The 26,503-nt window shown below is 37.9% G+C and overlaps 1 protein-coding gene across 1 annotated transcript; it reads right to left on the minus strand.

The window, feature by feature from the left end:
- Positions 1 to 365: 365 nt before the first annotated feature.
- arhgef15b (Rho guanine nucleotide exchange factor 15b) lies at positions 366 to 25,683 on the minus strand. Its single transcript, XM_067429962.1, has 16 exons — positions 25,345 to 25,683; positions 22,415 to 22,904; positions 14,686 to 15,453; positions 12,700 to 12,748; positions 12,519 to 12,586; positions 12,114 to 12,367; positions 11,002 to 11,162; positions 8,464 to 8,616; positions 8,227 to 8,356; positions 5,642 to 5,716; positions 5,087 to 5,179; positions 4,591 to 4,745; positions 4,240 to 4,404; positions 2,446 to 2,531; positions 2,192 to 2,296; positions 366 to 1,546 (listed from the first exon to the last, which is right to left on the minus strand). The coding sequence occupies exons 2-16, from the start codon at positions 22,815 to 22,817 to the stop codon at positions 1,383 to 1,385; spliced, it is 2,829 nt and encodes a 942-aa protein (XP_067286063.1). The 5' UTR covers positions 22,818 to 22,904; positions 25,345 to 25,683; the 3' UTR covers positions 366 to 1,382.
- Between the last annotated feature and the right edge of the window lie 820 nt (positions 25,684 to 26,503).

Genomic DNA, 26,503 nt, shown 5'->3' on the forward strand with positions numbered 1-26,503 from the left:
AGTTCATACTAAAAATAGCCACCTTCAGAGGTTGTGCCGTGGTCTTTTTAGACACGTGACTTTTTGCAGTGAAATCTTTAACAATATAACTTATTTTGTCAGTATATTGCAAGATTAATATTTACAGGACTGAAGCAACGTACTTACTTTACTTTAGCTATAACCCATTTTTAGAAAAAAACCCATCATCATTCAATAATATTAATATTAATAATAATAATAATAATAAAATATTTCGGGCTATACGGGTTAAACGTAGATAAGTTTGTTGTTCTGTTGTTAAATTTGGGGGACTTCTTGGTTAAAAATAGTTAAACAGACTCCCTCGCCTACTCGAAATAAAAACTATCACATACATATTTTACATCAAAAACAAAGAGTTTAATCAACATTTACACCAACTCCCAAACCCACATACAAACAGAGTCACACAAAACAAGAGGTGTGGCTTTAATGGGGGGCATTCTACATTCAGAGAAAGTGTCTAAACGGCGAAATATGTCTTTCTGAGAAGTCAGCCAATTATTAGTATGACCTTCTACAATATTTAATATCTAGAGCAGATAATGACACTCTTAAAAAAGATTGTTCACCCAGAGATGAAGATTGTCATCAGTTACTCACCTTCATGTTAGGCAGAATGCCTTTTTCCATTTGGAATGAAAAATGTTTTGTGTTTCACAACAGACAAAGTTCCTTTGGAAGGACATGGGGCTGAGTAAATGACAACAAAAAAATCTGCCTTTGTAAAGAAACTTTTTAAAAAATCTTTTTTTTTTTCTACAAGTCAAACTGTACAGAAAACCTAATAAAAACGTATTTAATTTTAATGTCCCATAGCATTTATGTTCATAAAATACAATCTGAATTGTACACAATTAATGCTTCCATTAAAAATTAAGACTAGCTATACAGGACCCATCCTGATTGAAGCATGTGATATTGTTTTCCAACCTAAAAATCAGGTCATGTGACATTTTACCATGTCCTACCAACCCACCTGCTCTGCTTAACTGGAATTTCAGTAGTTCGACATTCTTGAAAGAAGTGCTAAATATTACAAGCACGCATTGACTCATTCACACATACACACACGCATTTCTGAAACTCATTTCATAAACATTCCACATTAGGATCCAAAACAACGGAATATTTGAAAGAAACAGACACATAAATGAGATTCAGTTAAACAAGGGCCAAAGAGGCTTTTGTGTTGTACAAAGTCAAGCCACACAGCACTGATTTTGCCATGTTCTTTGTTTAAAATTCCAATAGAATATTTCTCACAAATCAAAACCGTGATTGAGAGTCAAAGGTCTATAGTTTAAAAGACTATCTCCATTTAAGGAATTCCCAGTCTGCCAGGATGCAGTTCTCTTAGGCTATGGCATGGTCCGATTCTTGGCAACAATGCCAGCAGCCTGGATAACACGGTAACGTTCTCTGAGGTTGCGCCGTCGGACATGCTCATTGGTGATTTCCAGCACGTTAGCTACAGGAAACCAGCCCTTCTGTCCATCAGATAGACGGATTCCCTCATACCATCCTAAGGAAGGCAAAAAGAGGTAAGTTGAATGGACAAAAAAACAAAAACAAAGTTGGAACATTATGTGCTTCTAATGAATGGAAGGTATAGTGTGACCAAGCCCGCATTAAGAACACATAGGGCTATAGCAAAACCCAAGGGCCCCCTTCATAGCAGCCTATCTTAGTGCCACTACGTTTTATACTGCAGGAATAATTTGTATTTAAAATACCATATCTTTAACACGCATACAGAGATGCAATGTATTATCTCTATATTGAAAATATTCCAGGCTACAACATTAAAAGCATAAAGCATATGCAGTCAAAGCAAACAGGTTTCCAACAGAAACAAATTTTGCACATATGACTGCCTTAAGGAGTTTACTTTTAATATTCTCATCATTAGAAGGTCTTCTTTCTGTCCTTAGAAGAGGAGAATCATCAGGGCTGGGTTGGGGCTAAAATTCAGCCCACCCGGCCACAAGTTTCCCCATTAATGTTTCGCTGGGGTAAGGGCCTTTAAATTAAGATAAATATATGAATGAATGCATAAAGGACAGAAACAAATAATATATTTTTTTAATTCAATCATTATTAATATATTATAATAATAAGTACTATACTGCCTATCCCTATTGTTAATGCGGTCCTGACTTTGACAAACCTTCGTTGGTTTTGCGCACAACATTGATGATCTCCGTGGGCTCCAGATTTAATTCATCAGCTTGTATTGCCACATACTGCTGCACACACTGCACCTGAGGGCAATCTGATGCACAAAAACACCCATGTGATTAGAAAGAAAGTTCTCTGAAGAGAGAAGTGAACATGATTCAAATCAAAAGGCAAGCACTAACATGTCTTGTTGTTCACAAGAGTACAATTCGGAGCTGCTAAAACAAAAGTGCCCACGCTTACCCCAGTCTTCATATATGACTTCTTCTTGATCATTGTTGGGGCCGTCAGGATTCGGGAATGCCGCCAACCACCTGTGCAGGTCAGATCTGATTGAAGAGATAGAAGAAACGTGACCTATGCGACCTTAAAAATCACCATACATCCTTATATAACCCTGGAAACATCTGAAATATTGCTACTATATTACAAATTCACTATATGGAAAAAAAGTAAATCATGGGCTAATTTTCATTTTTGGGTGAACTATCCCTTTAACCCTCCTCCACTAAACTACAGTTTGCAGTCAGGAATAATAATTTGTTACATTTATAAAGCGCTTTTCTGGGTACACAAATCGCTTTACATATAAAAGGGGGTGAATCTCCTAAACCACCACCTATGAGCAGCTATGTGACGGCAGTCATATTGCGCCAGAATGCCCATCACACACCAGCTGATTGGTGGAGAGGAGAGTGTGATGAAGCCAATCAGTATAATGGGATGATTAGGAGGCCATGATGGACAGAGGCCAATGGGCAAATTTGGCCAGGATGGCTCTTTTTCTGAAGGACATCCTGGGATTTTTAATGACCACAGAGAGTCAGGCCCTCGGTTTAACGTCTCATCTAAATGACAGGAAGGGAATGTTCTCCTGGCATCCATTAAACCCAGACTCGCCCAACAGAGAAGCGCTGTTAATTACTCCACTGCTCCAGAGTCCAGTGGTGGTGTGCTTTTCACCACTGAATCTGACGCCTGGCATTGCACTTGGTGATGAGAGTCTTGCATGCAGCTGCTCGGCCAAGGAAACCCATTCCACGTAGCTCCCGCCACACAGTTTTTGTGCTGATATTAATGGAAGTTGAAGTTTTGAATGCTTCAGCTGTGAAATTAGCAGTTGACCGTGGACTATCTAGCAGGGATGACATTTCTGACTTATTGCAGAGGTGGCATCCTATTACAGTACCATGCTTGAATTTATTTAGCTCTTCAATATAGCAGTTTCTTGACAAATGTTTGTAAATGCAGACTGCATGGCAAGGTGCTTGATGTTATACACCTGTGGCAATGGGTCTGATTAAAAAACTTGAATTTAATAATTAAGAGGTGTGGTGTCAATACTATTGTCCATAGTGTACTGTATATATAGGGACAAAGGGCCCTTCACTCTTTTGCCGTTAAAAAGCTACTGTCAGAATTTACTAAAGACACACAGTGGAACAATTAGCACTGGAAAGGTGTGGACAGTATTTTTGCTGTCAGTCAGTCAGCTGTTTATTATCATGCTAAATATGCCTTTTACCCCAAATAGCATACCATACTTTTACATATTCTGTTATTAAAAAAATGTTGTGTATGATTTACATAAATCATTAACAAGACCTTGTCTCAAAAAAATATTCAATAATTTTTGTGATTCTCATTTGCTACTTAAATAACCAAAAAAACAAACAAACAAAAAAATAGAAAAGAGATCAAATTAGCCCAGAATCAACTTTTAGGAAGAATAATTAGAACAACATACATTTAATTACCACTAAAGCCTAACTATTATATTTACAGTATGACTGTAGTTTTTTTTTCATTCTTTATATTAAGATGATACTCAACCCCTTATAGTGCCCCTCAAAACGTCTGTGCACGACCCTGTCCTTGATCATTTAAACGTAGCCTCTGTATTGTACATTACAAAATTTGTATATTTAAATTACCAACAGAAAATGAGCATATGGTTTCAAAACATTACAGATCAATGAGCATAAATCACGGATGAGTGCAATAAATAGTATATGGTGTATTAATAATTCCACGTACTGTGTGGGGGCTTTCATAACTCTCTCCATCAGGCGTCCCTGGTGATTCTCCAGCAGGGTCAGACAGAAGCAGTGCTCCAGGCTGGGGACAGCTGTGTCCTCCTTAAAAGGCTGCACCTGGACCAGGGAGCGATGGGCATGATCAAGGACTACATACCGCTCAGAACTGCAGCACACAGAAAGAGAGGTAGAAATAAATGAGTTAAGTCTGATTCAGTAAAAATCCACAGTAAATGCAAGCTGGTGTGTTACCTTTTACAAAGGACAACCATATAATGCAATTATAAGGCAGTTGTAACCCTTATAAAAATAGACTAAAGCCATAACACAAACAGGTTTTTCAGCTTTCTACCTTTTCTTGCTTGCAATGACAAGCAGGTCGTTGAAGAGAAAGAGGTAGACGAGGCTGAATTTGGGGCGGAGGTTCAAGAATGTTCCACCTCTGTTTATTTCCTGCACCTCTCCTCGTTTCTCCAAGTAACGTGTTTGAGAAATAATTGGCACTGCCTGAATACAAGATTCCAAGATGAGATGATATTTAAACAAATAAATATATAGAAAAATAAATATTCCATATTTAAAATCAAATAAAATATTCTAAATAAATATTTGATTTAAATAGGATTTTAATTTTATTTATTTTTTTTAAGTTATGGCATAATTCAAAAAACATGATTTTTTTCATTACATTACATGATTTTAAAATTCATGTTAATTCAACTTTTTTCTCCCATTTCATTTAGATGTGAATATAATTTGTAATGATATTTTTGTAATGAAAGGCATTTTTACTAGTGGTTTCCGAATTGTAATTGTTCTCATTAATATAACATTAATCAGTAGCTCACCTTTAATTTGTCAAACTCCAGCATACCATTAATCTGAATCAGTTCCTCCATCTGCTTCATTTTTCCAACCTGAGTATTACATTCTTCAATGATCTGTGAGGATGTACGTGACAAGTTAGACAGATGACAACATTTTAAAAAACCACATAAACAATACGCAGCTACACCAAAACATTCTTTGCATGCAGACGAATGAATCAGCATGCATAATAACATTACATGCATGACCTATTATGCTTCTTTCATGAAAATAAAGAAGAACAAGACAATAAACAAGACAATGTTCTTTATTTGTGTTGCTATAAATCCACTTTTTTGTTATTTATCTTTGACTCCATAAAGAAATATGGCAGGCTTATCTAATCGGAATCATAATGTCTAGAGAACCGACCTAACCTTGTGTTGCACTCTCTCTCTCCCCTCTTTCCCCTCACTCTCGCTCTCTTTTCCTTTTATCTTGCTCTCTAATAGGGTATTTTGAACAATGTGAGCAATGACTTTATAATGAGAGGAAAAAACAGCGTGCCTCATTTACTGTGACCTTGGGATGTTTACCTTAGACACAGAGTCATGAGCTTTTGATGCAGTTTGTTCCTTATCCGCCCCAACAGCCGTTCTTCTCAGGATGTTCTGATGGAAAAAGGGCATTTTTAAAAGTTTGGATTGCGTTCATGTTATCTGGATCACGTAAAGATAACTTAGGGTGTCTTGTAACCCATGTAAAAAAAAAATCACCCCGAAACTAACAGAAATTGGTTCAGTGAAGAAGAATTCCAACATCATTTTTTTTTAAGTTCGGGTCAGTAAGACTTTTTTTATGCTTTTGAAAAAAGTTTCTTATTCTTTATTAGATCAAAAATATGGTACAAGTATTTTTGCAATTTAAAATCATTATTTTCTATTTGAATACATTTGAAATGTAATTTATTCCTGTGATAGCAAGGCTGAAATTTCAGCATTATTACTCCAGTCTTCATTTTCACATGATCCTTCAGAAATCATTCTAATATGCTGATTTGCTGCTCAAGAAACATTTATTATTACTATCTATGTTGAAACAGTTTGTGCTGCTTAATATTTTTGTGGAAAATGTAACACTTTTGTTTTAGAATTCTTTGATGAATAGAAAGTTCAAAAGAACAGCATTCATTTGAAAAAGCTGATTTGAAATCTGTTAAAAATGCTTTATTTTTTTGAAGAAGAAGTCCAACATTCATTATGGCCCTGTTAACATCTGACATTAAGATACGCGTATTGGTCGATCGGATCACACGTGGACAAGGCAGACACATTCCCATTTACGTGATTTAATCCGTCTCTTTGGTCCACTTTCAACCACTTTCGTTTCTGCTCTGACAGCCGCAATACCACGCTTAATGTGGTGAGTTGTGTTAGAAATCAGGAATGGTGAGGGAACATTTAGCTTGGCATGTTTTTCGTCTTTAAACCAAAATTAGGTCTTCATCTGAGAATTTGAGAAGTTTAAATCCTGTCTAGCTAGTGCGCTTCCCTAGCCTGGATGCCAGCCGAACTTACCCACGCCCACAACATTTTTAGGTCGGGAACATTTTATAGAGGAGTAATTATCTCTGTAATTATATAAAATTATTATAACTGTTCGGACCAATGAAATCATCAGGGCGGGCTTTAGACCATGACGGACAGATGATAAACAGTAACGTAATCACCTTCATAATTTCTCTCAAAGATGATGATCATGTTGGGTAAGTACTCTGTGTATCAATAAATTATTTTATTTTTTTACAACACTGGCAAAGATCGTTTATTCCAGCACGTGTGCAGACAGGGTTGCCAAGTTTTTACAACAAAATCCACCAACTACTAGCCCTAAACGTGTTATTTTGGCAAGGTTGATTGCTAAAATTCGACTCATGGGTCTATATATCACATAATAGTCGCTTCAACCCTTGGACATAGAAAACAACCGCGGAAAAAAACGCGGACTTGGCAATACAGTGCTGTTGACATTTGACAATGCGTCGCTTCGTTGCTCTGATTGGTTTGCTCCTTTGTAGGTCTATCCAATTGATGTCTTTCCTGGTTCGGTTGAAACACACCTCATAATCACAGCCCAATGGAGCAGTTTCAGACTCATATTCTGACTAGAATTGAGTATGACCACGTCGGGCTAGCGCTTCTCATAATGTTTATGCATGAAGTCAGTAGGTGGAGAGTAGACGGTCTTTTGTGCTGTTTAAAGGGTTAGTTTGCCCAAAAATGAAAATTCTGTCATTAATTACTCACCCTCATGTCAATCAACACCCATAAGAACTTTGTTCATCTTCGGAACACAAAGGAAGATATTTCTGTTGAAAACCGATGGCTCAGAAAGGCCTTCATTGACACTAATATCATTTCCTCTCTTAAGAGCCATAAAAGCCACTAAAGATGTCGTTAGAAGTCCATCTTAGTACAGTGGTTCTACAATAATTTTATGAAGCAACGAGAATAATTTAAAAATAATAAAATAACGACTTTATGTAGTGATGGCCACAGTGAATCAGCAGTTCGGATCGCCAAAGTCACGTGATTTCAGCAGTTTGGCGGTTCGAATTATGATTCGATAAACTAATTCATAACGGTTCAAAGCTCTACAAAGAGGTGTTTTGAAATCGGCCATCACAGAGTATGTCGTTATTTAGTAGTTGTTTTTTTGCACACAAAAACTACTCTTGTCGCTTAATAAAATGATTGTAGATCCACTGTAGTGAGATGAGCTTTATAACGACGTCTTTAGTGCCTTTATGGGTCTTGAGAGAGGAAATGACATTGTGGCCAATTGAGGCCTTTCTGAGCGATCGGATTTCAACAAAAATATCTTCATTTGTGTTCCGAAGATGAACGGGGGTCTTACGGGTCTGGAACGACATGAGGGTGAGTAATTAATGACAGAATTTAAATTTTGGGGTGAACTAACCCTTTAAACACATTCGACCACATTAGTGTCTACGCTATGAGAGCAATCCAGTGTAATACGTTTTCGATAACCTCTGAAAGTGGACAAGCTCAAAAACGACTTCATTTGCACCTGTATTTAGCATCGTCCACTTGTGATCCGATCGACCAAAAGTCATCTTAATACCAGGTGTAAACAGGGCATAGGTGAATTATTCACCCACCTCGATGAGCATTTTAATGCGTGTGATTCGCTGGAAGGGTAGCAGCAGGAAGGACATGAAGGGCAGTCGTTGACACTTGGGCGACTCCTGCAATCGGGCGATAACGGTCGCAAACTGAGTGTTAGTTTGCCTGTGATGGATATAAGGCAAAAGAAAAAGAGAGATTATAAAATACATTTACATAGATGAGAACAAATGAAACAGTTTACAATGCCTCTGCTTATGTGTGTTTCTTACATTAGAGTGCTGTAGGTCTTTTCCTGATAAATCTGATTTCGAACGTAGTCAATATACGCAGGAAAATGATGTTGGGCGTGATAGTGGATGATGTCACAGATGTCAGAAATGATAATGCTCTCATCTAGACGTTCCTCCAGGTCCTTCAGAAACCTGCGGGGGGAAAAATGTTCGCAAATTGATGTTTCTGACTGCTGTGACTTGTTTTACAGGCTACACTGTATCACAGAAGCATTAGACTATTAGTGGATGTAAGACTGGAGAAACTGGAAAGCTGGAGGAGAGGGTGACTCTCTGAGAAAACAAAGGGAGTTAACATCTGAACCATCTCCTGTGAAATTAGCATCCCCACCCGAGACGCAACCACACTGAGTTGATCACTCTAGTATTGCCACAACGTCATCGTGTCGGAAAGGTCATGCAGCTGGAAGTACCGACCCACTGCTGAGAAACTCCATCTCATGTTTTCCTCCAACTTCAAAATCGTCCGACATTGTTGTTTTATCTTTGTTTTTGTAAAGGGCATTCTCTTTAGTCTTTGCACGTTCATTTTAACACTGGTTCAGTACTGCCACGTACGTCACGGCTGTGACCTTTTCGACGTGATGACGTCAAACGCTGTGAAGAATCACAACACCAAAGTCGAGCATTCATGGTTAAAAAGTATTTCAAAAATATATTTTTTCTTCAAGCCCTTCAAGCCTTTTGAAACAGAATTGATTTGGACCTTCAATCGTTGGTTGCCATTGAAATACATTATAGGGAGAATAATCCTGGAATGTTTTCCTCAAAAAACTTAAAGGGGGGGTGAAACACTCAGTTTCAGTCAATCTCATGTCAATCTTGAGTACCTATAGAGTAGTATTGCATCCGTCATATCTCCGAAAAGTCTTTAGTTTTATCATATTTATAAAATAAATATGGGCTGTACCGAGTCTTTCCGGAAAAAACCGAGCGCCTGGAGGCGTATCGTGTGGGCGGAGCTAAAGAATGACAAGCGCGCAAAGCGGTGACGTCCTCAAGCGTGGAGAAACCCATCTATCTCAGCTAATACAGATAATGATCCACAATCAAATCTGAGGCTGAAATAAATTGAACAGGAGAAACAGCAACATCAGGATGTCCGTCTCTGTGGTATGTACTGTATTTAGGGGCCTTTGTGTGCAGTTTATGAGGACATGATTCGGTTTATGGACTATTGTATGTGACTAGACCTTAGAGGTAGCAAGCAAAACGGTTTTGCACGTCAGAGTCAGAATAGCGTAACGTTATACAGAACAACAATTGAGTAACCGTTAGCGCATTTGAATGACGAAGCACGCGATCGTATCGTTTACTGATGTTTACTCATGCGACGGTAGCCAATAGCAGAGACATTTGAAGTTGATTTACTCACCGGCATCTTCCAAAGCAGGACCGCTCTGTCAAAAACACACTTCTTTGGTATGATTTGGTGAAGTCCTGTGACAGCAGTGACCGTGGAAATCCACTTTGCGATGCGACTGAAGCGATGCCTTGAAGCTTCCCGTCATTTCTGCGTTCAAATCGGTTCAAATGCAGCGCTGCCTTCCCGGAATCCTGTGCTGAAGCGTTGAAGTCGCTCGACGTCACCCATAGGAATAAAGTGGAGCGCGGCGCGACATAAGTGTTCACGGACGACTGGATCTGCACCTGAGAGACTGTTTACAGCGTGCATTTCCTCTCTCTCCCTCTAGTCACGCGCGCGCGCACCCTACCGGGAGAAGAGCCCCGTACAGCCCATACAAGGACCTTCCGATCTATTTAACGTCAAGTAGACCCATACTCGAAAAAAACTCGCCGAAACTTGTGAGAAACCGGAAGGAGTATTTTTAACACAGAAATACTCCATCAAACGTCCAACATTAGTTTTTGAAACTTTGTCTATGTTTAAGATGGGAATCCAAGTCTTTAAAGGTGTAAAAAGCTCAGTATGCATGAAACAGCATTTCACCCCCCCTTTCATTTCTTTTTGTGTGAAGAAAGAAAGACATGAACATCTTGGATGACATGGGGGTGAGTAAATTATCAGGAAATTTTAATTTTGAAATGAACTAATCCTTAAATGATCGGACTTGGAATGATTTCAATAAGAATAAAAAGTTAAATAGAATAATCAAATGTGTAGTTAAACTATTATACAAATTACAAAATAACAAATCAGCATTCTAACGTAAATTTGAGGTCATTGTAAAACTGTAAATTGGAATTAAACTACTTTGCCAAGCTGAAAAGACCAAATGCGCAGAAACCTTCACCCGCTTATCACAAACCTTCGTTGGACTGCTTGGGAAGGCCTTACATTGATGATGTATTTATCCTGAGATTTCATATTTAATGGTTTTCTACTCTAATTAATATCAAACGCTGTTACCTCAGCAAATTCTAATGGATTACACCTGGCATCATATTGCAAATATAGTCTGTGGGGTTCATGTAAACAAACAATTAGGCAGTGCTGTTTCAGCAAATCTAAACTGTAAATGTCTTCATATTCATGTCACACACACAGGCCCTCACCTCTCGCTGACCTCTTGGATGCGCAGGATGTTTGAGAAGAGGGTTTTTTTGTCCATGATAATAAGAGTTTCATTCAAGTCACTTGACTCCATAAAATGCTCCGTTAACACACGCAGAGAGCGCAAATATGACATTTCTGATGTAATCACCTCGAACATGCTCTGCAAACAGTAAAGGGAAACATAAAGGCATGTCAGTCTTTCTCAACAAAATATGAAATCTTTATATATGCAATGAAAACTTAGTTTTTTCACATTCACTCTTATCTTCTTTAATGTTATTCTATTTTATTATCATCTTCTTTATTACACTCTATTTATTGTATATTTATATATTTTCTTTTGAAATTACTATACTACAGTAATGACAATAATTCATGAGAATTTGTATTCAGTTTAGCAAAAAACAACAATATTAATATTTCATCAGTTCTTTCTTGTTTTGTGCATGTGTTCATCATTTCTTTGTATGACATCCAGGCAAAAAAATATGTCTGCACAATATGGCATGTTTAATTGTCATCACCAAATGACATCACCACATTCACAAAATGTTTTTTTTTACATTTTGTGAAATGTGGGAACATTCCATAGGCGTAATGGTTTTTATACTGTACAAACCGTATTTTCTACCCCCTATACTGCCTCTGGCCCTAAACTTACCCATCACAGGAAACATTCTGCATTTTTACTTTCTCAAAAAAAAAAATTGGAAAAGTGGGGACATGTCCTCATAAGTCACCCTCTCCTGAAATACCTATGTCACACCCATTTCATTATACACATTTGTGTCCTGATATGTCCCGAAAAACGAGTACACACACACACACACACACACCACTTTCATGAGATTCACTCTCTCCCTACTTCCAAAACTTCCTTTCCCATCTACCCTTTTCCTACATCTATTCTCATTTTTCCATTCCATCATGTCTTCTACATATTTACATCCTGCCTTTCTTCTCTTTTACTCTCAAATCACATTTTCCATATTTCCAAACACACTTTTTCCATAATCCTACTCTAAACCTCAAAACTCAGCACTTGCTCTACCCAGGAGTGCATGTTGTTCTCGGAGTTCCATAGCACGTTCTTATGAAGATTTCTGCTCACCTCTTGATACTTGCACTCCTCTGGGCTTAGCGTTTGCAGGACACCACTGTCTTGCACTGCTGGCTGTTCCCGCCACAAATTGCTCTGCTTGAAACTGAGATCTTGAGTGGATCTTGAACCTTTTTCTCCTTTCTCTGGGTTGCCTGTGAGGTGTGTGTCCATCTGGAAGTCTATGCTGGTCTTACTGATGTTGCGACATACTGTCCTTCTGATCTCCTTGTGTATATATGTTTCTGTGTAAAACTGATACAGCTCTACAAGGGTCACAAAAATATGGACATTCATTTATTCTTTATTTTATTGGACAGTAACATTTCTCAATAGTGTTTTTTTCTTGTTAACTTGCATGAGGTCTCTCTTTCAACCAGTTAAATTTATTGTGTATTATGTCAGAAAAAATGATACCATCAGACGTCCCAGCTTCCAAGTCAACAGACTGTTGGCGACGTGGGATGACTCGTGGAGGCCTGGGGCTAAGACAGAGATTGAGTTACACACAAAGTACAGACAATGATAGCTGTGTGCCTATTAAAACTAAAGAGTGCAGAAACTGTTTGAGCAATGAAAGACAAAAAATTAAAAATACTTCTCATTGGATCCACATTTTTCCCCATCAGCCCCTGCATCATTCTCATCTGGTGATGGTGGGGAAGGAGAAACTATTAAGTACCATAAAATTAAATACTGCAAAAACATTTAACTTCTGTAATATGAATAATTTATGAGTGAAACAGTATGTATTACAAAATGTAAAAGGACTTGATTTTATCGATCAGGATTCAAAAAGTCGGTGTTGCAAGAATTTGTTTTGAAAAAGAAAGTCAGTCATACAGGTGTGAAAACAAACCCTAAAACAAAAACTATTCAAACATGTTTTAATTAACTGAAATGAAGTTGAAATTAAATTAAATATAAAAATTAGATTAAATAAAAATAAATTAAAGCTAAATAAAAATATTTAAAAATAATAATAATTCCAAAAGTACATAACAATATAGCTACATAATACTTCATAACAATAAAACTTCATAATAATAATAATAATAATAATAATAATAATAATAATAATAATAATAATAAATATATATATATATATATTATTTAATACTATATAGTATATAATATATACATAGAGTATATAAATAATACTAAAACGAGAGTTTATGACATTTATATTGTGGACAATGGATAAATGGATTTATCCATTTTAAGCTGCACTATGTAAATTTTTTTGTGTTCAAAATGTGCAAATTGTATATAATGAGCGAGTACATCATGAATCCATTTCCTAAACCGTGTTTTTGTCTTAAAGCACAAGGTAACTTTTCAACCTTCATAATATATTTTTAAGACTCTTGTGATGATACATCGACTTACAATAGGTTGAATGAAACGTCTGCCATAGCTTGATGGGGTCTGTATCGTTTTTAATCGTACTTTTAAACTTTGGGTTTCGGGTAGTAACCCGAGAACAAAACAAACTACAAAATTACGGCATATACGTCACTTCCACCAACACCCACACTTCCTTAAATTCGGATGTGCGAGCCCAACTTTGTTCGTCGGATAATATAGTCATGTCCGAAGCAGCACAGACAAATAAGAAAGAAAAGGTTTTGTTGGAGGAAAGCAACAAGAGGAAACGAAAAAGTGATGGGATTAAAGGCAGGACGAGGATCAACATGTGACTAGCGTTTGCTCGTCGGCGTGAGCTGAAGGAGGCGCGCCCGACCGATGCTGTCATGCTTGTTATGGTGATTGTCTACCACTCAAACATTGAACTGAAGTATCATATGGATTCTGTAAAACGGTAACAATAGACTACTATAATGACGCTGGCTTGTAAACGTGAGCATCGCAATTATTTGGCGTTTGAAAAAAATAAAACCCATGAAATTATATTCATATGACATGCTGAAACATATGCCACTGACTGTACCTGGGATGAAGACATTTTACACGCGACGCCAGAAGAACACCTGCATGTGAACTCCTCCTGCAGTGTTCAGGGGAACTGTTAGTGCTGCACCAACCCGCAGGGACGCTTTTATGAAGTTTTTGGCCCGCCCCGCACAACTGTATAGATTTTTACAACCCGTCCTGCACCCGCGACCATTAAATAGACATACGGGGTCCGCGGGTTATGAGACGACCTGCCCATCACTAGTTCAGGGCTATCATGGTTGTCATGTCAACAAATGCACGCGCGATGGCATCCCCTGTTGCAGGATGACAGCTTACGACAGTAGTTGAGGACATTATTTTTTCCCAACTGTAGGGGGACCCCGAGAGCAAAAGTTACCCAGTGTTGCTTTAACCAGAATAACTATGATATACTTTTAATACAGTTTTGTATTCTGACCGGTTGGTTTGCCACTGCTGCGGAGTAGCCCAGACTCGTCATTGACATAAAGTAGAAGTAGCTTCGTCTACAATGTTCTTTCGCAAGATTATTTTGCAGTTTTGTTTATTAACCGCTAGAGCGGCAAAAGTTAGGCCTGCACAGTGCAGCTTTAAGAATGTAAATAGGATCTATTTTGATTCCATGTGGACTTTAAATGTTTTTCTGTACCTATAGACTTGAGAGAATAACTGCTGAGGCGTCTTCCGTTCTCATACGTCTTGGCTGGTGGTGGTGGTGGAGTTCTTTGTAGTCGAGGACTGCCAGGTGGGCTGCATTTAGGGGGCAGCAGAGGGGAGACAGGGCGTGCTAAAGGCTGAGGCAGAATAATGCGAGGCGAACACCTGTTATCTAAAGGCATTCTGGGAGGAACGGCTGGAGGGGTCTCCTTGCTTTTTACAGTGTCCGAACCCTTTTGAGGTCTAGGTGGAGTGACCAACTCCAGGCTAATGTCATAGATGGACTCTTCCTGCACCTCCAAAGACTGGGCTTTGGGGACGTTTAGAGGAGTCTGGGGAAATGGGACAACAGAGTTGATCAATGCCGGAGGCCCAGGGTCAGATTTCCTCCTCAGCTGCTGCTCTAATAAGTTACGAGTCTCCTGAAACTTGTCTTTTTTAATTTGCGGTTCCTCTTTCTTGTTTTCACCTATAGCTAATGACTCGCTCAAAGACTCTGCTTCCTTATTTGACTTGTCTTCATTTTCGCACTCTCCTGCTCTTTCATTTCGGTCCTCTGTGTCACTGTTTTCGATCTCACCGTCCTCATCCTCATCCTCAGCCTCCTCCTCATCCTGCTCACTTATTGGCACCCACACAAGCTTCATACCAGGCCTCTGCAGGTGACACATACAGTCGCAGTTCTTCTCACAATGAGGATCTGGAATAGGACTGGAATCCCGATCTGCTTTCAGTTTGCTGCCTTCTTTGCCATCGGGAGCTAGAAGAGGACATGGATTAATGTCAGGGTTAGGCTTTCTTGCTAGTTCTAATATGAATACATTTTAAGTTAGGTCAAAAATGTGATGCTAATTGTGTGTCCTGATTTTACCAAGTTATAATAATAAAATTTGTTATATTTATATCTGGGTCCTCAAATTGCTTTACATTTAGTAGTATCTCCTCAACCACCACCAATGTGCAGCATCCACCTGGATGATGCGAAGGCAGCCATATTGCGCAGGAACGGCCACCACACACCAGCTGATTGGTGGAGAGGAGACAGAGTGATTAAGCCAATCATTATATGGGGATTATTAGGAGGCCATAATGGACAGGGGCCAATGGGCAAATTTGGCCGGGATGCCGGGGTTACACCCTTAATCTTTATCAAAGGACATCCTGGGATTTTGAATGACCACAAAGAGACAGGACCTTAGTTTAACATCCCGAAGGACAGTGCTCTTTGACAGTATAGTGTCCCCATCACTATACTGGGGTGTTAGGACCCACACAGACCACAGGGTGAGCGCCCCCTGCTGGCCTCACTAACACCTCTACCAGCAGCAACCTAGATTTCCCAGTTGGTCTCCCATCCAGGTACTGACCAGACTCAGCCCTGTGGGAAACCAGTCTTGGGCTACAGGGTGATATGGCTGCTGGCAAAGTTAGACAAGTTCCTGGGTCAACATATTTTGTTGATCCTGGAACAACATTCCTGGAACAACATTCGAAAATTGAATCCTAACCATATCCCTACCCCTAAACTTAAGATGTTGATCCAGGGACATGTACTTGGTGAAATCATTATGCTGTTCTGCTCTCAAAAATACATAAAAAATGCAATTCATACATTGTTTGACTTACACCTTTTTCTATGATGAGCATGTCTTTAATTTCAGTACTAAAAAACATTCTGAAATATTTCACAAATGTCAGGATGATATAACTGTCTTGATATCATAATGGAGAAAAAAAGTTATTAAATGGGAAAAAATACACACTCAGAAAAAAAGATACAGTGGAAAAACATATAACTGTACTGTTAATGGTACACAATTGGACCGTAGGAAAGGGTACCACCCCAGTGACAGCCACTTGTACCTTCCTTAAAAGGTACAATTTTGTACTCTTTTTTTGAGTGTGTAGTAGCATGCAGTAACAGTATACATATGCTTTTTTTAATTACTTCAGAGTGAACCGATGAACAACTACAAGCAAAAAATAGACCTAGTCAGGGTAGCACCATTTTTGTCAGGAACTAAAACAAGGTTGTGAGAGATATGCAGTGCATTCCATGGATTCAGCTGACGTCACGTCTTTCCAAAAAGAAAAACTTAGACGAAAATAGATGAAAGCTCCATAAAAACAGTTTTAAAAGCTGTGAATTTCTTTTGAATGTTTACAGTATTTTCTGATTTATGTAGTGGTAAAAACAGATATCTAAAATCCTCTCAGTGAAGAAAAAAACACGCTAACTCTAGTGTGTCGACAAAATGAAACTTGAAAAAGAATGAAAAAGAATTTTGAACCTGGCTTTATCCAATGTTCAGATTTCTGCTCTGGAAATGTCTGTAAAAAGTGCAACTGTAAAAATGCCTGTAAAAATGTACTATGATTATTAACAGGAGAGGTATGGTGATATGCATTAAACATTTTACCACATGCTGATCTACAAGCCTTAGTAGCCCAATGACTGTATGTCACTGGAATACACTAAATGTCAGGTTGTTGCAGAAAAGCTAAATATCCTTTTATATCTCCACTGATTACAAATCTTTGATTACCATCTCTTTTTGCTCCTTTCTTCTGCTTTGATTCATTCACCTCAGCCTTTGAGCCTGCCGTTATTAGAGCCGTCAACTTCTGTATGGAACCTTTGCGCCGTGTTTGTCCCTCCTCCCCTTCCTTAACCCGTAGCTCTTCTATCGCCCCAAATACATTTTGCTTGATCTTCCCAAATGCTCGTTTGAGCCCTTCTGCCATTTCACTGCACCGGTGACTGACCTGCTATAAAATCTCCCTCTCTGAATCTGAACTAGTTGAACACATATGTCACATTAAGGGTGGGACTCTGGTTTATTACCCCAATAATCACATAAAGGCTACTACCATGCTATTTCCAAGCCTCAAAGTCACACTAGCTCAGTTCACATAATTGTAACTGTAAAAGAGTTTTATGAACAATACAACTCAGATGATCTCCAACAGGAATGTAAGAACCTAAAACCAAAAGAAAGTCAAGCTTTTTCCTATATAGCCCTACTTGCTCTTACTTAGGACTTTCAGGACACATTCTCTCAGTTCCAAACATTCTCTCTCAAATCCAAACAAAAGGTGTCTTTATAGGCTAACATCTATAATTGAATCATCTTACTAACAAAATGTAATAAAGTATTCATATGACTTAGTATTCATATGAAGTATAATTAGTACAGCACATATGTTTAAAAGTAAACATACATGCAATCCTGATGATATGTATCCAATTTATTTTAAACAATTAGGTTTTTCTTATGCTCACAAAGACTGTGTTTATTTGATTAAGAAAAAACAGTAAAATAAAAATTAAAAACTATGATATTGTGAAATATTACTACCATTTAAAGCCGCACTTGGCTACTTTTGCTTTTGGGGTCCCCCTACAGTTTGGAAAAAATAATGTCCTCAACTACTGTCGTAAGATCTGTCATCCTACAACAGGGGATGCCATCGCGCGTGCATTTGTTGACATGACAACCCTGATAGCCCTGAACTAGTGATGCGTGGGTCGTCTCATAACCCGCGGACCCCGTATGTCTATTTAATGGTCGCGGGTGCGCGGCGGGTTGTAAAAATATATACAGTGTTGCGGTGCGGGCCAAATAACTTCATAAAAGTGGCGCCGCGGGTCGGTGCAGCACTAACAGTTCCCCTGAACACTGCAAGAGGAGTTCGAGTTCTTCTGGCGTCGCGTGTGAAATGTCTTCATCCCAGGTAACGTTACAGTCAGTGGCATATGTCATATGAATATCATTTCATGGGTTTTATTTTTTAATAAAATAATCACGATGCTCACGTTTACAAGCCAGCGTCATTATAGTAGTCTATTGGTTACCGTTTTACAGAATCTATATGATACTTCAGTTCAATGTTTGAGTGGTAGGTAATCACCATAACAAGCATGACAGCATCGGTCAGGCGCGCCTCCTTCAGCTCACGCCGACGAGCAAACGCTGGTCACATGTTGATCCTCGTCCTGCCTTTAATCCCATCACTTTTGAAAACATACTACATAGTGCACCTTTAAAGCAGCACTAGGTAACTTTTCAACCTTCATAATATATTTTTTAAGACTCTTGTGATGATAAATCGACTTACAATAGGTTGAATGACACGTCTGCCATAGCCTGATGGGGTCTGTATCGTTTTTAATCGTACTTTTAAACTTCGGGTTTCGGGTAGTAACCCGAGAACAAAAAGAACTACAAAATTCGACTGCTTTACGGCATATACGTCACTTCCACCAACACCCACACTTCCTTAAATTCGGACGTGCTAGCCCAACTTTGTTCGTCGGATAATATAGTCATGTCCGAAGCAGCACAGACAAATAAGAAAGAAAAGGTTTTGTTGGAGGAAAGCAATAAGAGGAAACGAAAAAGTGATGTGATTAAAGGCAGGACGAGGATCAACATGTGCCCAGCGTTTGCTCGTCGGCGTGAGCTGAAGGAGGCGCGCCTGACCGATGCTGTCATGCTTGTTATGGTGAGCTACCACTCAAACATTGAACTGAAGTATCATATAGATTCTGTAAAACGGTAACCAATAGACTACTATAATGACGCTGGCTTGTAAACGTGAGCATTGTGATTATTTTATTAAAAAATAAAACCCATGAAATTATATTCATATGACATATGCCACTGACTGTAACGTTACCTGGGATGAAGACATTTCACACGCGATGCCAGAAGAACTCGAACTCCTCTTGCAGTGTTCAGGGGAACTGTTAGCGCTGCACCAACCCGCGGTGCCACTTTTAAGAAGTTATTTGGCACGCACCGCAACACTGTATATATTTTTACAACCCACTGCGCACCCGCGACCATTAATTAGACATACGGGGTCCGCGGGTTATGAGACGACCCACGCATCACTAGTTCAGGGCTATCAGGGTTGTCATGTCAACAAATGCACGCGCGATGGCATCCTCTGTTGTAGGATTACAGAGCTTACGACAGTAGTTGAGGACATTATTTTTTCCAAACTGTAGGGGGACCCCAAAAGCAAAAGTAGCCAAGTACGGCTTTAAAGTAACAGTTTTCTAATGTATGTAAAAATGTAATTTATATTTGTGATGGAAAAGCCGAATTTTCAGCATCATTAATCCAGTCTTCAGTGTCACATGACCCTTCATTTATTATTATTATCAATGTTTAAAACCGTTTTTGCAGTGGCATTTTTGTGAAAATACATACTTTTTTCGTCAATTTAATGAACTTAATGAGTTTTTGAGTCAGACGGCACACTTATCAATATTTTGTTTTGGTTTTGAGTGCATCATGTTGCAAACAAAACAATTTTTTTAAAGTAAATTCCAGAAATTGGGGATTCCACCAAAAATAACAATTCGCCATTTGGGTAATATTGATTAATTACTTATGCCATGAAGCTTAGTCCACCATTACTTAGTCATACTGTCCATTACCAATGTAATTGGTTCCAAAAGGTCTTCTTTTATCCCCTACAACCCATCTGTCTGTATGTTCAGCAGACAACACACACACACTATAATCCCACTGACTGACCAACAACAAACAAAAAAATGACCTCTAATGTGCCTGAATGATGGTTCGGTGAATTAAAAAACTAAAAAGCCAAGTACAAGAAAGTTGGAAAGTTTTAATTAGAAACTGAAACTGAAACTGATTTAAGTTTTAGAAGCACTACCGTATGTCACACAAATAGCTTGCATTTCTGAAATATGTCTCTCTCACACACACACACACAAAGCTATATTGAAAAAAATCAAATTAGCAATTTACATTCCATCCCTCCAAGATTACCAGCAACACTAACAGCAAGCAGCAGAGTATAGCCTCAAAACACGCACTCAGATGAAGATCAGATTAAAGCTGATTAAAATATGAGTTTAGTAGCTGGTGCCCTTACTTCAACCCTGCAAACGCTACTTGTTCTTTATCTAAATCTTTGCCTTTATTTCCACTTTATTATAGCTTTATTTATATCTACTTCTCATGCATTACTCACAGCAAACAAAAACAGCCTGGTTTCACAGACAGGGCTTGGATTAAGGCAGCAATAAGCCTTAGTTTAATCAGGGCATTTAAGTAGCTTGAAGCTTGCCTTGCTTGAGACAAAACAATGGCACTGAATAACTTAATAACATTATCCCTTAAAATTCATCTTGGATCACCAAAATGACATATTTAAAAGTTCATGTTAAAAAAGCTTGAATTTAACCTTTGCTTCATTTAGTACAAGAGGATCTGTGAATATGCAAATTAGCCCCGTCTCCCCTCACTCACACCAGCTCAGAGACCAACTCGCTCAACTCAACTCAAGTTACTGTAGCAAACGCCGCCAAAGGTATCGCTCTCTACAACGGTGGAAACATAACTGAAATTAATATGATTAGCCTTTTGCTTAACTATGTTATCAGCTAATAATGTGTTGCTAATGTTACACAAACCATGTTCCAAAAATGAGCATCCTAGTAAGATAGTCTTTGAAAAGAGTCAGTGGAGAAAGGCATATAGTTCATCACAACATCGAAATATACATTATGTACATAATTCACTTGCTATATTACTTAATGTATGGGATTTTTCATATCAATAGAAAAATAAACCTGGATAACCTGGCTTCTCTTGAGACTTCCCTGCTTCGCAGCATAGTTAATGATATGCTAAAGCCGGCCCACGGTGATGATTGAACCATATGATTGGTTACAAGGTAGTTTGTGACATCAGAAACACCAGCGATTTCAAACTCTGTTTTTGGTTGATTGCACTTTTAAGGAGAAAATACTCAGCCATGGTGTTGACTTATGAATTTGCACATGATTTGTCTGACAGCATATTAAAAACACCACATAGATATACAAACAACATTAAAAGCTAAAAAAATTCTACTTTAATATAAGTCAGTGCAAGTTGCTTTCAGTTAAAACAGTTCAAATATGCAAGTCTGGGACTAGGCTTAAGCTTTGTCTGTGAAACCGGGCAAGAAGGTTATAGACCTTATGACTACAAACGCAAACACTTACAGGATACTTGAAATGTTGTACCAGTTATAAAACTGCTTTAATGTTTCAGCTTGCAGCTAGCTATTCTTGTTGGGGCAGGGGTGACCGATATAGATTTTTTTGATGGCCGATGCTGATGCCAATATTGGGAAGACAGTTATCTGATGATCAATTTAAAGCAGATGTATATCATATCAGGCTACTTAATTTAATCACAGTAAATAAATTATTGTGATTATGTTTATATATTTTACATAATATTTACTAATTGAAATAAATTATTAGAAAATCTATCAAAAATGTATTTTAACTTTTTTTCTTTTTTTATCTGTAAAATAAACTGATACTTTAGGTAGCAAATTCTTAAATCTGTAATCCTATTAGGGTGTTTTCAAATCAAAAGTCAAAACTTGAAAACATGGATGTAAACACTAACCAACAGTGCACTCTGTAACCTGGTAAATCTATCTGCATTGGGAATATTCTCAAATAAAGTCCAGGGAACACAACATACTGTACACCGTGAAGATAACGTGACAGCGGGAACCTGGATGTTGGGCCATAGTTTCAAGTTGCTTCCTCATGCCTGACCAGTGACAGCCAAAGTCATCCAATTCACACAGCTTGGATTATTCGCACAGAAATCATGTCTCATCATGTCGACTACTAACTTTGAAAGTGAGAAGTGAAAATGAAAGTACATCCACAGTACCTGATCGGCCTCCATCAACAGCACTCAATGTTCCTTCTTGTCTCTCTTGGCTGTCCACCTCGTCTTTCTGTCCACTGTGATTCTGCCTGGTCTTTGGAGGCAGAGGCGGCGCCTTGTCAGCAGTGGAGAGTGACGAACTTCTCATTTTGCGCCTGGGCTTTATCGTAGGGGGTCTTTTTTGTCTCCGTTCTATGCTGGGTCTCTTTGCTGTGTCTTCAACAGGAATCTTAGAGTCTGGCTGGCTGAATTTGTTGACTATCTTTTTGACATTCCCAGGGCTCCGTGAGGCTGCACCTTCCCCAGATGAGGTGTCTGGGGTATTATTGCAGGGCTTGGTGGGAACCGGGGGTCTCTGTTTAACCTCAGGTTTCGGAGGCAGATTTGGAGACTCTTGAGAAGACATCTTGATTGGTTTTGATGTTTTAAACCAAAGCAACCTGGCCAATATGCGGCCAGGCAGCAGGGTCACCGAGGGCCTTCAATCTTCAACCTGCAGTAACAAACAATAAAGACTACAAGCATGAGTGATGCATTTTATCATTTCCATCTTATTTTCCATGAATTTGACTAATCCCAGATCATCTGACATGACTTGTGTTTTTATTAGAGATATTACAATTCTGTCCGATCTTGTACTTATTGAACTTACACTTATTTTCAAGTTATGGCCTATGAATGGGCAATATGAAAGTCTTGATGAAACAGAAGTAGCAACAGATATTTTCTTCAATATTGTGTGAATGTAACAGGTTTGTCGAAAAAGAAAAAAATATACATGGCAGGGACTTGGTTCTATGCATCAGTTGTACATTGGATTTTGAGTGCGAGTTTAAGCGGGTCAAATGATTGGAGAAGTCCTGCATACATCACCAGAAGGAATGGTGGTTTTCACCAGAAGATCCAGATATGACAATTTGATTAAACAATAAAAGGTCCAAAAAGAATTGAAAAATAAATAAAAATATGAACAGATAAATTGCTCACAGTCACAATAAGATCTACAACATGCATTTAGAAAACAGATGAACAGATCATTTTCATTTCACCCCGATTTTAAAACATACACTATTTGTGCAGCTTTGCCTAAATAAATAAAAATAAAAAAACACTAAAAACAAAACAAGTAATTTTAAATGCTACACGTGAATACATTTAGACATCACAATGTTTTAATATACAGAATTTAGAAATTGAATTGCTAATTTAAATAAATGTAAAAAAAAATGTGTTTTTAAAGATCAAGTTTAAGCAGATGATGACAAATGTCATCTTAAATGTAACAAATAATGCATATTTTACAATATTGCCAATATGATAAATTAAAGAACAAATCTCTGTAACACTTTAGTTTAGGGTCTAAATCTCACTATTAACTAGTTGCTTATTAGTATGCATATTACTATGATGTTGTATTTTTATCAGTACTTATAAAGCACATATTAATGCCTTAAGCATGACTATATACTCTACATCGCTTAATCCTACCCAATACCTAAACTACTTTACTAACTATTAATAAGCATTGATCAGGATTTTATTGAGGCAAAAATCATAGTTAATAGTTAGTTTATAGTGAGAATTAAACCCTAATCTAAAGTGTGACCAAAATCACTAATATCTGTGAATAGCTGATAACATAACAATATAATGTCCAACCCTAATTGTCATTCTTCCAGTTTCATATCCTGCAACCTCAGAAGAAGACATATTTGATGTGACGATTAGCATCTAGTAATTTGTTAAATAAAATAAAAAGCACAGTGACCTTTGTACTGGAATTACCTCACACGGTACAGGTTCAATGCATTGGACTTTGCTCTTACATATCAGACTTTTAAATAAAATATGAGATGAACTTTCAATCAGTCTGGTTCTTTGGTGAAACAGCATACTAGAAATATAGTATGAAACATAGCTAGAAAAGTGCTTGCATGTCTTGTTTACAGTAAGTGCCGTGTACTTTGACCCAGATTCCAAAAGACTATGCATGTCTTAGAAATGCATAATGGGATTAAAACCACACAGTTAGCAGTTTATAAGTATTTAGCGTTTTATGGCTTACTTTTTCCCTCTTATGTAAAACTACAAAAGCATTGTAATGACCTAATTAGCTTGCTTAGTTTGCTTGGCTTGGAACTAACCCATTCTGAGGATATTGTATGGGAAAGGTGTGTCAAAATGACTTCCCGACAGGTTGAACTCTGGCGTCAGTGACTTCATTTGCACCCCTCAGACAAACTGAGCAGGTCTGTCAGGTTCTTTAGTGTGCTCTAATTTGATATCCTGGAAATACACCGCACAACATTACACAAAATGAAATGCTTTTCCATGGGGTGAAATGGGAAGGCTGAAATGGTTCCAAATAGAAGGGTGAAAATGTTTCTTAATTGTTCATGTCCTTCTGACATGTCAAAGTTCAGTAAACATCCCCTAAAGCAACAGGACACTCAAGTATTCCCTAATGGCCAGTTCTTTGTAAAAAAAAAAAAAAAAAAATGTATACAAGACACTTCCCCTCCAAACTACAACCTATCTTGGGATCGGAATCCTCCTTTCCTGTTGTGAACCTTGGCTGTAATTGCTTACAAATTCCTTAGATACACTGGGATGTTATGTTATACATCAGAAACATTTAATATTTACACAAACATAGGTGTAGGTTAGGGTATTTAAAACTACCTGTATATAAAAACAACAAAAGAATATACTATATGGTAGGGGGGTAACCAAATGTACAATGACATTTTTGTATTAAAATCCAAAAGTTAATCCTCCTATGTTGTTCACATTATTATGCAACATGATGTAACCTGTTATTAATTTTGAATCATTTTTATATCTGACAGTAGGCTGGTTAACACTAGGTAAAATGCATTAACGTTGTATTCACAGTTAGCTGAGTTGATTACAATTCACATCCGACTACTCACCAAATGTGTCTCACTATAATCCATAAAGAAAAGCGAATTGCTGAAAGAGCAAACCTCCACGTAAAAATAAAAACATAGAGTCGTGTAGGTAGCCTAACTCTCACAGTGCATATGAACAAATAATAGTTTCGTAGACATCCATGTAAATGCCTTTAAAATGACAGCAACAGATCGCCACATTCCGGCATGAACTGCATATCCGTACGGATTTGATCAGACGTTACTTTCGTATTTCCTCTTTTGTTGTCCTCTCCGGTAAATCCACGCGCATCTCCGGCTCTTTGTTTTCCTGCTCGTGAGCATGTGTGTAGGAACAGCCGGACAGGGACAGTGTGATTAGTGCATACCCCTCCTCCCATCCCACCTCATCCCATTCCTGCCTGCACACCCTCCTTTGGCTGCCACCCAGTGGAGACTATCAGTGTGTGTGTATGTGTGTGTGTGTGTGTGTGTGAGTGTGCGTGGATACATTTTACCCTAGGCTTACCAAATGTCACCATAAAGATGGCAATATCCGAAATCCTTGTCATTGTAGATCCCCCTTGAGGAAAGAAGTTCATACCGTGCTGGAAATGTAAATGCAGAGTTTACTGCGATGGGTTTAACGTTAGGGCATACATTTTTTTTTGCAAAATATAAAAATAATTTCTTTGGAATGTCTCCATGAATGAAAAAAACAGTTAAAATGGTTTAATAAACAAAATAATGCCTTCTGTGAGGACATTACTAAAAAAATATTTTTCTTAAAGTGACTTAATTATGTTTTAATCGTTTTTACGACGGGCAGAAATAGTTCTAATTAATAGCAACGAAATAATTCGACGGGACGTGAAGTGTAAAACGGGTTTTGAACACCATTTGGAACTTGTCTGACGTCTTTTATTTTGAAAAAAACAGCAGGGGTGCGTTTGCAAATATACAAAATTAATACCAAAAAATAAAAAAATAGGAATAAGGGGAAAGAAAATAAGACATGAGTCCAATATGTAAAAATAAGGACATACCATTTTTTTTAAATCATAAATATACAAAGCAAATAGGGTTCGTGAACGCAAAAAATAATGTTACTTTTGCATTCAAATAATGTTTTTTATTAAAATAATTATTTTTCCATAATTTAACATTGATGACCATATATAAACAATTAACAAATAAATGA

Source organism: Pseudorasbora parva, chromosome 21, assembly GCF_024679245.1.
Source record: "Pseudorasbora parva isolate DD20220531a chromosome 21, ASM2467924v1, whole genome shotgun sequence".
In the NCBI taxonomy this organism is placed as follows: Eukaryota; Metazoa; Chordata; class Actinopteri; order Cypriniformes; family Gobionidae; genus Pseudorasbora; species Pseudorasbora parva.

Excerpts from the sequence above, each read along its gene's own strand:
- arhgef15b (XM_067429962.1), bottom strand. The coding sequence starts at position 22,817 with ATGTCTTCTCAAGAGTCTCCAAATCTGCCTCCGAAACCTGAGGTTAAA. Across the intron at positions 5,717-8,226 it reads GCATTAAAATGCTCATCGAG|AACATCCTGAGAAGAACGGC; the intron begins GTGGGTGAATAA and ends TTTTTCCATCAG. Across the intron at positions 4,746-5,086 it reads TGGAGTTTGACAAATTAAAG|GCAGTGCCAATTATTTCTCA; the intron begins GTGAGCTACTGA and ends TCTTGTATTCAG.